Here is a 14481-nt window from a genome sequence, read left to right on the forward strand (position 1 = left end):
TATGAAAAAAGTTAAAATTGGTCTGTAGTGCTTTATCTGGACTTTAGGATATGAAAAGATTAGCTGACTTATAATGCTTAATCCTGTTTCTCTTACTTATGTAGTAAAATTGTCCTCGCTTCTCTGATAATTTTAATAATAATACTTCAATTTTCAATAATTTCTAAATGTCTCGTGTAATTTTAATTAAAGTTGTAATGTAATGTTTAGATGGCAGATTTGCTGAAAATTTAGTGACTGCCACCTTTACTAATTATTCCAGCTTCTTACTTTCAAAATATTCATTAATTTTCAAACCATTCATTGCAAAAACAATAAATCAAAATAGCATGTATGTAATTAGCATTTATTCAATAATTCATTTCCAAGATTGCAAAAATGACTCCCTGATTCGTGCAGACAAATGGATTGACAGATTTTTCTAATCATTTCACTACATGGTGCCTGTTGTATGAATCCAAGACATACAGTAAATAAAACATTTATCCACTCAGGTAGAAGACAATGAAATATTTTCTTTTAATTGTGTCTATCAGCTGAGACATTAATCAATCACAACCTTTGTAGTTCGTCATTGTCTCAGTAGTGGAAATGACATTAAGAATAATTGTATGTAAAAATGAAATAAATGCTTTATCACAATTGGATGACAGCAATGTGTAACAGTAGCATTTGTCAATGTCTTTTCAATATAGCTCATCAGTTTGTGTCACTGGGTTAGCTGGATACATAAACATTGGAATAAAAAAAAAGTTTTTAATGAATGGTGATTTACTTATTCACTACTGCACTACAAGAAAAATATTTTTCATCATCTGAAAAAGTAACTTGCATAATGTTTTTATTTTACAAAATACATACTTCACATTAGTATTGTTTTTTTCCCCCTTAAATATATGAGTTTTAAGATTGATATTTTATGATTTGACAATTAAAATCTACTTATTCTATTTGATAAACAAGATTATAAAATTAGCTAACTACCAATAAATAAAATTATATTAAATTCAGAGTGTAGGTACAGATGATAATCAAGGACTAAGGGTATCATAAACTACAATCTAAAAGTGTTTTGTCTAATCAGTAACTGTCAATGATGAAAGACCACTCATGTCAGTGTTGGTAAACAGAAAATGGTCATAACAGCACTTTAAATCAACACTATTTCTTCACTATATCAAGGCAATACAAACAAGAGGGCATAGTGCATTATCACAATAATTAGGGTGCCAAAAATAAAATTTGGAGTCTTGAAATTTTATTTTGCGAAAATAGATATTTATTTAACCTAGAGCTAGAACTAGTATTTTAATATTTGAAAAACTCATGGTATGTCTTTTATATAAGAAATTAATAGAAAAAGATCTTTATGTTTTAACATCCATATTTACTGTATAGTGGCAATTCATCATCAACATAAAAATAATACTTTCATTGTGCGTCAACTGTACAATTTTGAAGGTGTATTTAAAAAGAATTTTTTGTTGATAAAAACATAGGGTACATTGTAGACCAGTTTAATTTTATCAAAGTGCAAAAAAAAAAAACCCCAATTAAGATGAATAAATAAACCCAATTTTTCATTATTAGCTGCTAAAAGATAACAAGCAGTTATGAAAACCTGTTTAAATAATAATTTTATTATATATTATTTACTGTAAAATAATTATTTTCATTACTGACTTTATAGTCTACATAAATGATAAACTATGCATAAAAACACTGAACATTACTACTGAATCAAAACAAGTGTCCAGAAAAAGCTGTTTAAATAACAAAAGGGTAAACAAACATTTACAATAACTAAGTGAAGGATAGCAAGAATGGCATGAAAAGATATAGTGCATAAGCAAGTTTTTTGTTTTTAAAGGCAGAGAGGTTGGCACTGGCTAGACAATACACACAGATACAACAACAAGGGATTTGTACACAAGTTGACTTTAATCATACCACAATCTGTCATAAAAGAGACATCTTTCTAATACAAAGAATGTCTGAAAATCTTTACATTAGCCCCAGTTTAGTGAACACAATGTGCATACAAATACTATACACTGAAAGATGCATGCCAACAGGTTAAATACATAAATCTTTAACAATCACATGCATAATTAAGTTTGTCATTGATAAAAAGGATTAGCTATGGTTTCTGACCTACAAGTTTTGAGAGTGATAAAGTTCGTTTAATAAATCATAACAGCAACAACATAAATAAAATAGTCAAAGAAAGGCAAAAGTGCCTTATAATTTGTAACAAAAAATCAATCAATTTTAAAAGAATTACATTATGTACACATAGTTATACATTTATTAGAATAATACATTTCAAGCATTTCACTCCTTGTGTAGTTTTTTTTTAAATACATATTTGCAGATAATGTATACTGGAGAATACTTTCAAAACAAAAAAATATGATACAATAGTATTTCACTTGTGAACAGTAGAAAACAAATTATGTATCAAAAATAATATAACGTTTTCATTATTTTGTCAAACTTTATTTAAAAAAAGTTATAGTTGAGTACACAGTAATGATTAAATTATATTTGTCACCAAATGAATTCGCTTGAGATTCCTATCCAACTGCATTTTCATGTAAATCATAATACTGTAGCATCAATATTATAGTTACAGTTCATATAAATAATTTATAGTTCAGGAACTGAAACTCTGAAGCTCACTCAAGGTATCACAAGTGGGTGTAATCATCATATAAAATATTCCTATGTATAGATTTTTGTTAGATATAATAAAATTGGTATAAGATTGCACTACTTTTAATAATAATATTATATTGCACACTCTTGAAATGAAAAATACAATATTGCACATGTGGGACAATTTCCATGGATTCTAAATTAATGTTCCAATCTGCTTGTCCCTCTGATAAAAGCAAATCATCACATTGAAACCAACTAGTTGAGCTTGCTAGCAACTGTTTTAGTTTTGTGCTGCATGACTGGTAGAAACTAACTATAATAAATGATGACATCTCCAAGAATGGACCTAACATATCTGGATGACAAGGGTTGATTTGACCATGATTCACAACCAATGGGCATAAAGTCTATAAAAGACTGCTCGCCTTTATTGTTACGATGTTTAACATTTGATTGCAAGTCTTTATTTAAAATAAAACAGAAATCTATTAATGGCCACTTAAATAAAAGTAACTTTTTATTATGAAAAGTATTCAAGGAAAAGAAAGAAAGTATTGGAAATAAATAATATTCAGACACATTTCAAATATAGTAAGGCATTTTTATAAAATAAATACAAATAAAAGAAAATAATTAATGCAAATTAACACAGATGGATTCAGTCAGACTACTGGTCTATATTTGAACAGTATTTTATCTAATAAATAAAAGTAATTTGAATTTTACCCTAGCTGGATAATTATTTGATCTAAATTTTATGTATGAAACCTTCTTTGAAAAGGTGATATTTTGTTGATCCAGTAGACTAACTAATTCAAAATCTTGATGCTAACTGCTTAAAAACTATGATTATTTTGAGTTCAAAGTTATATTTAAAAAATCATTCAAAACATTGCACATTTTAAAACTAATTTGCAAATGTTAAAATTTATCATGTTAGTAATTAAAAATTTAAACAAAAAAATCTGAATATAAGATTTTGAGTAAAATCAGAAATAATTAAAAAAAAAAATAACTCAAAAAAAAATAAATGTATGTTTGAGGTGATTTTTTTTCAGAAAAAAAAAATGTTTGAAGTGATGGCAGACATAAGAAATACAAAACTGTAGAAAGTAAAATTGAACAGACATAGAAATCATACATTAGATTTAGAATCTTCAACTGATTTATTACCCCCCTCTTTCTGATTGTTATCCTCTGCATTTAAATTTTGTGGACGAGAATTTTCATTTAGTTCTTTGTTTGTTGTGGAGCTTGTAGAAACATGTTCCTCGCTGTTTGTAGGTGTGGTATCATTTGATTTGGCAGTTAGTGATGGAATAGGTACAGACAAGCATTCAAAGGCAGCCTCAGGCGAAGTTTCTGTGGTGGATCTGTCTGGACATTGGTAGGGATGATGGTATGGCTGTGATGGTTGATGAGAGGGGGACATGGTATGTTGGGGGAGAGGTGATGCCGATCTGGTGAACATACCAGGCAGAGTTTGTTGAGAGTTTCTAGGTGAAGGTAATGGAGAAGTGGCCCTGCAACCTGCGTGTAGCTCCATGTAGGGCTCATTGATTGAGTAGGAGTGGGTGAATCCTGGTGGGACGAGGAAAGCGCTGTCCATGGAAAGTGTGTGAGGAATGCGGCGGCGCAGTGGAGAAGACCCTGCTGGAGCAAAATTGTCATGTTCAACGGCAGAAGATCGGGTGAGTGTTTGCTGACGACGTATTGGAGCTGGTGAGCCTTTTGGTTGTCTCCTGACACCAAATTGGCTGTCTGCGTTAGGGGGAATAAGGTGAACATGTTTGGGTGGGGTAGGGGAGGGAGAGCGCATGTGTGGGTTAGAGTACAGAGAATGAGGAGAAGGGACAGTGAGCATGTGAGAGTGGGAGAATGACAAGGGGCTGATATCTCTTGTAGCATCAAAGCTCCTCTGCTTGTAGGCACTGTCTTCTAGTGCTAAGGGAGAGGGAGGAAGAGCCAGTGGCGACACTGATGTTGTATGCTCTCTAAAGCCATAGGGACTGAGAGCTCGGTCTGATCTAGAAGATCCTGTCCTTGGTGGACTGAATGCTTTGGGAATTAACTTAGACGAGCTGAACGAGTTGCTTCGCCTGACTACTGCAGTTTCTCTGGCCTTGCAGCATGGAGGAAGGCGGACATCCTCCCCAAGCTCAAAGCTTGTGTTATCAATGCCTGGATTATTTCTGGGACTTTGCAGAGATGGGGGCATAGGACTTTTACACTTGGGATAAGGGGGTTTCATCACTCTTGGTGTGCTATCACCCCTTGAAGTGGAGTGAGTGCTGGATGCTGCTGATTCTACCATAGTCTTACATGTAGCTAAATGCGCACTGTCCCTATCTTCAGACACATAAGGAGAAAGCGTTGGATGAATATCATCTTCTTCATCTTCAGTTCCCCCTGTAATCATTTTTACTTCCAAATCACAGGCAGCTTCTTCGCTCCCCCAGTCACTGCACAATGACTCATCAATATCAGATCCAGTTTCGTTACTTCCTGTCTGGTTCGACTTTTTAAGTTTTTCTTTAGATAGACTTCCATCAGAAGTGATATGGTTTGATGCTTTATTCAGATTACTTTGCTTGTATTTATCTCTGAATCTGCTGTACTTGGCACCGCTACTTCTGCTCCTTAAAAGTTTATGCTTGATTCTGTCCCTTGCTGGCATTCTTTCCCCTGGGACTGCCCCATCCTTGGAGTCTAATGATCCTCCAGATTTTCCATCTAGTGAGTCATTTTTAATATCTTTTAAAGAAGGCTGGGATCTTGATATACCATTATCTGAGTTACAAATAACTTTATGCGTCTCTTTAAACTTATCCCAAACATCAGGCATACTTGTGTTCATGTTATTCAGCTGAGGATCTGAACCTACATCCATGCTGTACTGCTTTACAAGAGGTCTCCGCTGGATAGAGCCACTAGAGCCTTGGAGATTTAACAAATATGGACTGTGTGCTCGTCTGATTGGGGGAGAGGAAATACGAACACTTCGCTCGGAGCTGGGCGAGCTGCCAGTGAGACTTGGGGTCACTGCCAGACGGTTACTGTCCATGGAAGACCAGGAGGATCCCATCCCTTCAATTGTAATGGATGCGTTGACTGGTGATATGCCTGCAAATTATTTTTAGAAACAAATTTTACACTGCAACATGATTACATCAATTAGTTGTTGTATTGTTATTATTATAAAATTAAAATTATAAAATAAAAAAATTCTCAGGTTAGGGATGTGGTAGAGGACTGAAAGAGGTGTTATGAAATAAATGTACTGTTTTGTTTGAGTACAAGAGATTTTTGTGTACTAGAACATTTCAACATTTCAAGTAGCATCAGATGAAATAAGTGATTAGTTGGTGATTTTATGCAATGGTTGTTGGAACTACACAAGTTTTAGACAGTCTTCACCTTTTTTTTGGAGGTGTAATGAGTCTTTTCATGTTTTATAGTTTGAAGGCTATACATATGTCCTGGGAATTTTGTCTAGATTGTCAAGAAGTAAGGGGCATTAGAAAGTTATGGACTGATTTTCTTAATTAAAGCAGTTATTCTCCTATAGTGCAAGTGTAAACCATTCTTTGAATGGTCATAAAGTTGCATCGCATATTATCATTAAGAAGGCCCACTTCTGTGTGTTTTGATAGAAATTTAAAGTTCCATCTACAAAACATTAAATGGATTTATTGTTTATATTTCTTTTTATTGGTTGCGACTTGCAACAAGTCAAAAGTTCTGTCTCACTCAATGGTAAAGAGCCAGTCAGGTAATAACTAGAAGTCAACAGATGAACAACCACTCCATAACAAAAGGAACACTAATTTAATATCTTGCTATAATTTCTGACCTGGAGCATCCTCTGACTTGGACTGTTCTTCACTGGGTGGACGTACAGAAAATGTAAAGCTTGGTAAAGTGCTGACATGAAGGCCTCCAGGATTATCTTCCTCTAGTCCACTCTCTTTGCTCTGTTCAAAGTGTGCATACATAAATAGAGAGAATTTTCTCTTATAAGTTTAACATTATTTAATATAACTTTGCATTACACTCATGTAATGAAACATTAACAATTTTCAATTAATAAAAAACAAACAGTTTAAATTTGGTACAAAACATAAATGGTTTAAATTTTGTACAAAACATAAGTAGTTTAAATTTGGTACAAAACATGAAGTTAAAATTTGGTAGAGAACATAAGTAGTTAAAATTTTGTAGAAAACATGAAGTTAAAATTTGGTAGAAAATATTAGTTTAAATTTGGTACAAAATATAAGCAGTTAAAATTTGGTACAAATGATATTCCCTCACCTCTGGGTCTTCATTAGATTTTGTGATGGTAATCAAGGCATCTCGTATTAGAATTGTGTCATCATCCATCATACGATGTGATTCCTAAAACAACATTGCTTTTTATAAGATTTTTCTTCTTGAACATTATGAACTAATAATACTAACAGCTTTTATAATAAAATAAATTACAGAGTAATTATTTTAAGTTATTATGATTTTTCTTCCCACATTAACAAATTTAACCCTGTAACAACAGGAAAATGTTTTGAAAGTTGTTTTTATTTACAATTAATAATTTATGATTAATTACTTTTAGCTAATACTTTAATAATTTTTCTCAATATATTATTGATTAGAAACAATGAGTTCATTCCATTAAAAGAAATTTCTTCTGTGTTAGAGGGTTAATATGACATCTCCACATATCATTACTACATTCATACGTCCACTCACACTTTTCATGTTCTCACATATAGACATAATTGCCTAGTTGAAGACACCAACTATGGTGAAGAAATGATTTTATTATTTGAGTAAAGTTTAATCATAGGAAATATACAGTTGGGGAAATGCATTATTTTTTTTAGGTTTATGCCATGCAACAATTTTTATGGAATTATACATTTGTTAGTCTAATTTTTTTTTTTACAATTAAATGTTTTTGTCCTTAGTCACTGTCTAGTTACATTTCTGTTAATTATAATACTTTTCATTGGGTTCTTATTATCGCTTACACTAGCTATACATTGAATGTGTGCATACTAATATTACATTTTAAGCATGCTAAAGGACTGAAGGGACAAACATTACTGTGAATAAAATGTTAACAGAAAGAATAGAACTGTTATGGGACGAGTGAAGAAATGGTGCATTCCTGTCTAGGACTGTAACTAGTCTAGAAGATAATGGTAGAGCTTGCTGATGGAAGAACCAGTTGCATGAATTCATCTTCCCTGCCGCATGCTCTACTCAGTTTTCTCTCTTATTTTACGGTTGTTATCAAAATTATTTTTAGATTCTTGTTTATAAAAAAACTAATTTTTTTTTTGAGTAGTTAACCTATACATAAGTTGCTTTGATTATTTTAAAAAAAAAAACATCGACACATAAACTTAAAATAAAAACGGAACCAAAATAAACAAGATTATTCTGAACCAAAATAAACATAAGTTATATTCTGAACACTGAAGTCACCTTTATCTCTATGCCATCTGGTCCTGCCTTACCCGCCAAGGCTAGAGCACACATCTCTGCTCTCAACTCATCCTCAAGCTCATCATCCAACTCTTTGTATTTGTAAGTTTCCTGTGGTGGCACGCAAACAATGCACAAAACTCATGCAAAACATGCAAGTCACCATACATGGATGATTTCTAACTTAGTAGAAGAATGACAATAGTTCACATATGTTTCATAACATTAGTTCAAGAATGAAATTGCAAGGGCTTTTGATGATAAAAGATGGTATAACATGATGACATATATCACTAAGATGTGTAAAGATATTTTGTGTGCATCACAGATACACCACAATTGAGACTAAACACTATGCATTAACAAAATAGTTACAGTTACAAAATGTGCAATTTTTAGTCAACGGAAGTATATTATCACATCTTAAATGTGATGTCTTTAAAGCCTTAGTATCATACACACAATTTAAATGACATGTCTTTAGCAGGAAACATGTACCTGTTCCACACTATTTATAGGTGTAAAAGAAAACATTTTTCTCCTACAAACTGTGCTAAGTAGTACACAGTTCATTGAGCTTAAGCTGTAAATTCTTAATATAATTATAATTAAAATAATTGACAAAAGAAGGACAGGAAGAAGATAACTTAAATAACAACCACTTTAAGCAAATGTATTTGTGGCAGATAATTATAAAAATAAACATTTATTTTTACTTTACTAATATGAGATTGATGAGAATGCTAATTATATTTCACCAACACTTTTGATAAAATGGTTGTTCCTTAAGCAGTATCTAATATCTCTTACCTTTTTTAAAATTAGATTGGTATTAATGGGATTGTTTTTTTATTTATGCTTGATTGAAAATAGTTGAATATTTTAATAAAGATAAAAAAAGATACTGTTAATATATAAATGAATCGCCTCATGTACCTCCAAATGTTTCATCAGTACAGCCACTACTACATTGACCAGCACAAACTGAGCCATCAGCACAAACACCACAAAGTAAATAGGGGCAATAATTGAGCTGACACAGCAATTTGTCAAGCAGGTGTCACTGGAGTCACAGTTTACACGAAGTGTGTCCTAAAATGCAGTATAAAAGTTATTATGGGAGATTAGATAATACATTATTCACATATAAAGAAAAATGTTTCAATGAATTATTAATAAACTCTTAGAAACAAACAACTGGTGTTTGCCTTTGCATTTAAATCTGTAACAGAATCCTTTAAGTAAATACTGTATGAACCAACATAAAACTTTAAGTGGCTTGAATGTGTGATAAGAATTGAGATTATTTTTGAATAATTTATTGGCTTCATTAAAACCCAGCATAGTGTATTGATCTGTTATAAAAAGTAAGAAATTTTTATTTAAAAATCTTAACCATAACTTATTTTCTGACTAATTTGTTAATAATGTCTTACTTTCATTATGCCATTCCAATTATCACCAGTAGCTACCCGAAAAAGAGTAAGAAAAGCCATCCCAAAATTTTGAAAATGTGCATGTTCACTTAGTCCTTCACAAGGATTACTGTCACTACATTCTAGAGAACAAGATAAAAATGACATTGTTTATAATTTAAATTTCATTATTAATCTATTCAATCGGGGTGGGGGAAAGAAAAAGGTAAGTTGTATTATATATAGGAGAAATTGTAAAAAACAGGGATAATAATTCGACAAACCTAATCTTCCAAACAATTCTACACCTAGTGCTGCAAAAATAAAGAATAATAGGAAAAAGAGCAGGCCTAAATTTCCAACTTGGGGCAATGCTTGAATCACTGTGTCCAACAATGCCCTGATTCCTTTAGCCATTTTCAGCAGTTTCAGCACTGGGAAAAGATAGAAACAACATGATTACTCTTGATTATCCAGATTTTTTAGCACTGTAAACAATAGTCTGATACATACCACGAGCTATCCTAAGCACTCTCATGACTCTAATAATTGTTGGGTTCATTTGAATCACATTGGCTTTCATTTCCTCCATCACAATGCCCACAATAGATAAGACAACAATCATTATATCCAGTTGATTCCACCTGGTGGTTAAAGATGTGTAGTGTCAACTTAAAACATTACATGACTAACATTCTTCCAACAATCAATAGAATATAGTGTCAACTTAAAACATTACATGACTAACATTCTTCCAACAATCAATAGAATATTTATAGTGTCAACTTGAAACATTTCACCAGCAAATAGAAAAGCAGAATGTTATTTATGCAGTAACATTTCTGGTAGAATATATATATAAAAAAAGTTCAAATGAAATAAAATTTACAAAAAATGTGCCAAGTAATGGATTGAATTACATAGTGTGACTTTTATTACTTTAAAATGTTTTCACAATAAAATGGCCTTCTTACCTATCTTTTATAAACCTCAAAAATCCCAATGCAATAATTTTCATGGCAGCTTCTAATATAAAGACGCTTGTAAAGAAGAAGTTGAAAATTTTCAGCGCATGTTCTAGCTCCTAAATAACAAACAAAAAGAAGAATACATTTCTTTGTCTTAATTACTAGAACTGGAATTTGTGAATTGTAACAAGTATTTTTGAACAAGAATGATATTTTTCTCCCTACATATAGATAGGGATTAAAATAAAAAAAAATGTTGTTACCAAAATAATATCAAATCTAATAGTAATTGACTATCATATCAATATCTATAAATATGCTTCCACTACAGTTGTTTCTTTAAGCTTAAAGCATATTTAAGAAGTAGTTTCACTTACTGGAGGCATCATATAATATTCCATTGCCATAGTGATGACATTAAGACCAATAACCGCTGCTATAGCCAAGTCAAAGTACTTGCTGTTAATGACAGTGTGGATAAATAGGCGACTGTGGGTATAGTTAGCCCAGTAGGGGGGCTCTCTCATCTCTGATTACACCAAGGGTGAGAGAAACAAAGCACACAGAAATTAAGGTTAAAACATTGATTAACTGGGAAAAAAAACCTATAAATATTAGTTTTAGCTGAAAATAGAGGGTAATTTCAGGAATTACATTACATTACAATAAAATATTCTATTAAAAATAAACCACATATTCTTCTACTTTCGACTTTTCTAACATTTGCCAGTGTAATCTCTGCCTCTTGTGGTATAACTGAGTAAACAGATACTGGTGAATTTCAGTAAGAAATTTAAAAGACAAGGTTTTGTTACAGAGTAATAATAAATCATAAAAAGTGAGATTTAGAGTCTACAGTGGAATAGGAAGTTTATTCAGCAAAACTAATAGGAGAATGTGGAGAAAATATCGAGGTGTTAATTATATTTTAGAGGGTAAAAACAAACTGATATGACTAACAGAACTACGAGACAAGTTGTCAGGTGCAGCAAGCTAACTACTTGAATGTGTCAATCAGGAATGTGGAAAGTAGCAGAAAAAATATTAGCCGATAGCTAAGTGTTTATTATTGTACTCATCTCTACAGAGGTTTATATTAGCACACCTGTCTATATATGGGATAAAACCAAAACATAGACTAATACGGCATGTGCTGTGCACATCATATAATGTGGATAAATATAATCACTGGAAGCAGCAATTGTGGTTTAAGGTTGAAATAAAAAAGATGATAAAAGACATCTATTAGTACAGAAGTAGTTTGAGGTTTAAAGGCAATGAAATGAGTTGACACATAATAATGTGTGTAAATATAAAAGAAATTTGCCAACAATTTAAGAAAAACCAGATATGGAGTGAACGTGAACAATCTGATTCATCAGATGAAATCTACTAAAGGTGAGTAAGAAAATCGTTTAGAGAATGTTTTTTTGAAAAAAAATTGAAGTGTTTAGAAATCTAACAAAAGTGTGTATTCATTTTAATTGTGAACTAGTGTCATGCAAATGTTTTGTCGAGAAAAAGTGTAAAATCATATTGCTTGATGAGGGAAGCTTGAGAACTGAAAAAAATAAGCAAAATCCAGGTGACAGTTTGAAAGATATTCAAGCTCAAAACTATATACTTGCTTTAAATAACAACCAACTTTAAATAAATCCTGAATTTGTAAGATAGTTATTAAATACATAAATGGTTTTATTAAAATAGTAATTTAAATAATTAAGACATAAATTATTTCAAGAAACACTTTTGAAAAGTAGTTTCAATGTAGTTGATTTAATTAAACTTTGGCAACACAAGATTGAAACTATTGTACTGAGTCTGGCTAAAGAATGTATTGTTATAGACAACACTGAGATAAGAAAACACAATTTTCGTGTTAATTGGATCAGTAGATGAGTACATATTTCCATTTAAAACAGGCACAAAACTTAGTTTACAACACTAGCATCTCAGTCTTTAGTTAATTAAAAAGAAATACTTTTTTTTTTTATAAAGTTAGAGTCAAATTAATTTTTTTTTAAAAAAATAGCACAACAAAAGAGTGCTGCACTAACATATGTGCCAAACATTTATAAACATTAAGAGAGCAGAATAATAAAATATTATTGAAAAAACTAGGCTTGCTGGTATTAGAAATAATTACCAAGTCTTTTGTTAACAATAGATTAAACTAATTCTTAAGTCAAAGCACAAATTATAGTTAACAACAAGATCACCTAAAAAAAGCAGCTTAATAATTTTATTAAGAAACATTGTGATCATTTTTACATTGCAAAATACAATTAACACTTGATTTTGCTAAAATTAACCTGTTATTTGCCATATTGTTTTTTTGAAAAAAAAAGAGAATGCCTAATCAAATAGATGCTGCGCTAATGTTTACTGAATATATGGCTTAAGTATGTCATTACTAATTATTTTTAAAATATACCAAAATATGTTAAAAAAAAAATCAAATTTTAAGTATGAAATGTTTACTGAATATATGGCTTAAGTATGTCATTACTAGATCTAATTATTTTTAAAATACCAAAATACGTTAAAAAAAATCAAATTTTAAGTATGAGAAAATGATTATGAAAATTGGCACTTTAGATTTCAAGCACAAGAAAAAAAAGTTTTCATTTAATTTTTAATAATATTATGAAACCAGAAAAGCAGTTTAAAAAATTAAAAAGTGTAAAAATTGTGCTATTTTTAAACTTAAACTACAAGTTAGGATATTATTACTACTGCATGCAGAATAGAGGTATGCATTCCACATCAACTAGTATAAAAAAAAGTACAAAGATACATAAGATTAACAAAGAAGGAATGTAATTCTAAACTTTTTAAGAATACACTAAGGCAGAGAATACAATATTTTATTTTATGCAAAAGTACTAAGTAAATTTCTAATAATCTTTTAAATGTTTCATAAAGAGAAATTGACAGCAAATACTTTAAAAAACTTCTTAAATAAAAATGAAGAACAAATAAAATGTTGAGCTAATGATTTTAAATATGTAAATGAGGTATCAGAATATATTCAAATATATAAGTAAATGTAATACTCTCTATTATAAAGAGGATATACTAGGATGTCTGAAATAAATTATAATTTTAGAAATAACAAGTGCTGTTATTTAAATCAAAACAAAAATACTGAAAATTCAAAATAAAAGTCCCAAAAAAAAAAAGAAAGAAATAAAACATCCACAGTAAAATACCCAAGGTTATGCACATTAAAATTACTTTTATACTTACAACCAAGGCATTTTCCCCTTATACTTTGACCTTTATTTATCTTCCAAATTTATAAGGTATTAAACATCAAAGTAAATATAATATTTTTTGTTTTGAATTGTTACCACATTTTAAAAAAATCAATGTTTAACCATTGTAATTATAGCCTTGTGATGTAAAAAGCCAGACTCAGTGCACTAATACCAACCAGACGATGCTTTAGGGGCCTCACTCTTTCTTTTTTTATCCAACTTTTCTTGCCGTTTAGCTGCACGTTTTGCCCGTTCCTCGATTTCTTGTGACTCACGACATTTGTGAAAATTTTCCACAACGACACCAACAAACATGTTCAACACAAAGAAGGCGACAAGCAGCAAAAATGAGATAAAGTACAGAAGTCTCCATTCATTGTAGTTTTCTATAGGCTTGAAAAAGATAAAAAAAAAGTGATTAAAATGATGTATTCATTGTGTTTCCATTTCAACATGAATGTTAGACAATTTTTATTTTATTAAAAGATTTAAATTTACCTGTTGATCGACTCCAACTGCATCGAGCCCTGTGTACATGATTTGCACCCAACCATCTTTTGATGCTAGCACAAAAAGTGCCATCAAAGCCTATTTAAATACATATAACGTTAGTTATAAATAACATTTTCACAGGCTTTTATAGATTAGATGGCTGGGCAAAGAACTAACCACACTACTCATTTATAT

The 14481-nt window shown here is 30.9% G+C and overlaps 1 protein-coding gene across 10 annotated transcripts in view; it reads right to left on the reverse strand.

Annotated features, from left to right (window-relative positions):
• Nucleotides 1-332: 332 nt before the first annotated feature.
• The window catches only part of LOC131958606 (voltage-dependent T-type calcium channel subunit alpha-1G), a 51377-nt gene continuing 37228 nt past the window's right edge, over nucleotides 333-14481 (reverse strand). For 6 of the 10 annotated variants that reach the window (XM_059282741.1, XM_059282987.1, XM_059282509.1 and 3 more), the window contains 12 exons: nucleotides 14293-14382; nucleotides 13971-14187; nucleotides 10912-11063; nucleotides 10541-10650; nucleotides 10080-10210; nucleotides 9851-10000; nucleotides 9588-9709; nucleotides 9088-9243; nucleotides 8152-8262; nucleotides 6976-7059; nucleotides 6515-6635; nucleotides 333-5784 (listed from right to left, as the gene is read on the reverse strand). In XM_059282741.1, coding sequence (XP_059138724.1) covers nucleotides 3797-5784; nucleotides 6515-6635; nucleotides 6976-7059; nucleotides 8152-8262; nucleotides 9088-9243; nucleotides 9588-9709; nucleotides 9851-10000; nucleotides 10080-10210; nucleotides 10541-10650; nucleotides 10912-11063; nucleotides 13971-14187; nucleotides 14293-14382 — 3432 coding nt within the window. In that variant the 3' untranslated portion in view covers nucleotides 333-3796. The remainder of the gene's footprint in view (nucleotides 5785-6514; nucleotides 6636-6975; nucleotides 7060-8151; nucleotides 8263-9087; nucleotides 9244-9587; nucleotides 9710-9850; nucleotides 10001-10079; nucleotides 10211-10540; nucleotides 10651-10911; nucleotides 11064-13970; nucleotides 14188-14292; nucleotides 14383-14481) is intronic. The other 4 variants (XM_059283059.1, XM_059283093.1, XM_059282582.1 and 1 more) reach the window with 2 other exon arrangements.

This window comes from Physella acuta, unplaced genomic scaffold (assembly GCF_028476545.2).
Source record: "Physella acuta isolate Inbredline_101_S28 unplaced genomic scaffold, ASM2847654v3 ptg000008l, whole genome shotgun sequence".
Taxonomy (NCBI): Eukaryota; Metazoa; Mollusca; class Gastropoda; family Physidae; genus Physella; species Physella acuta.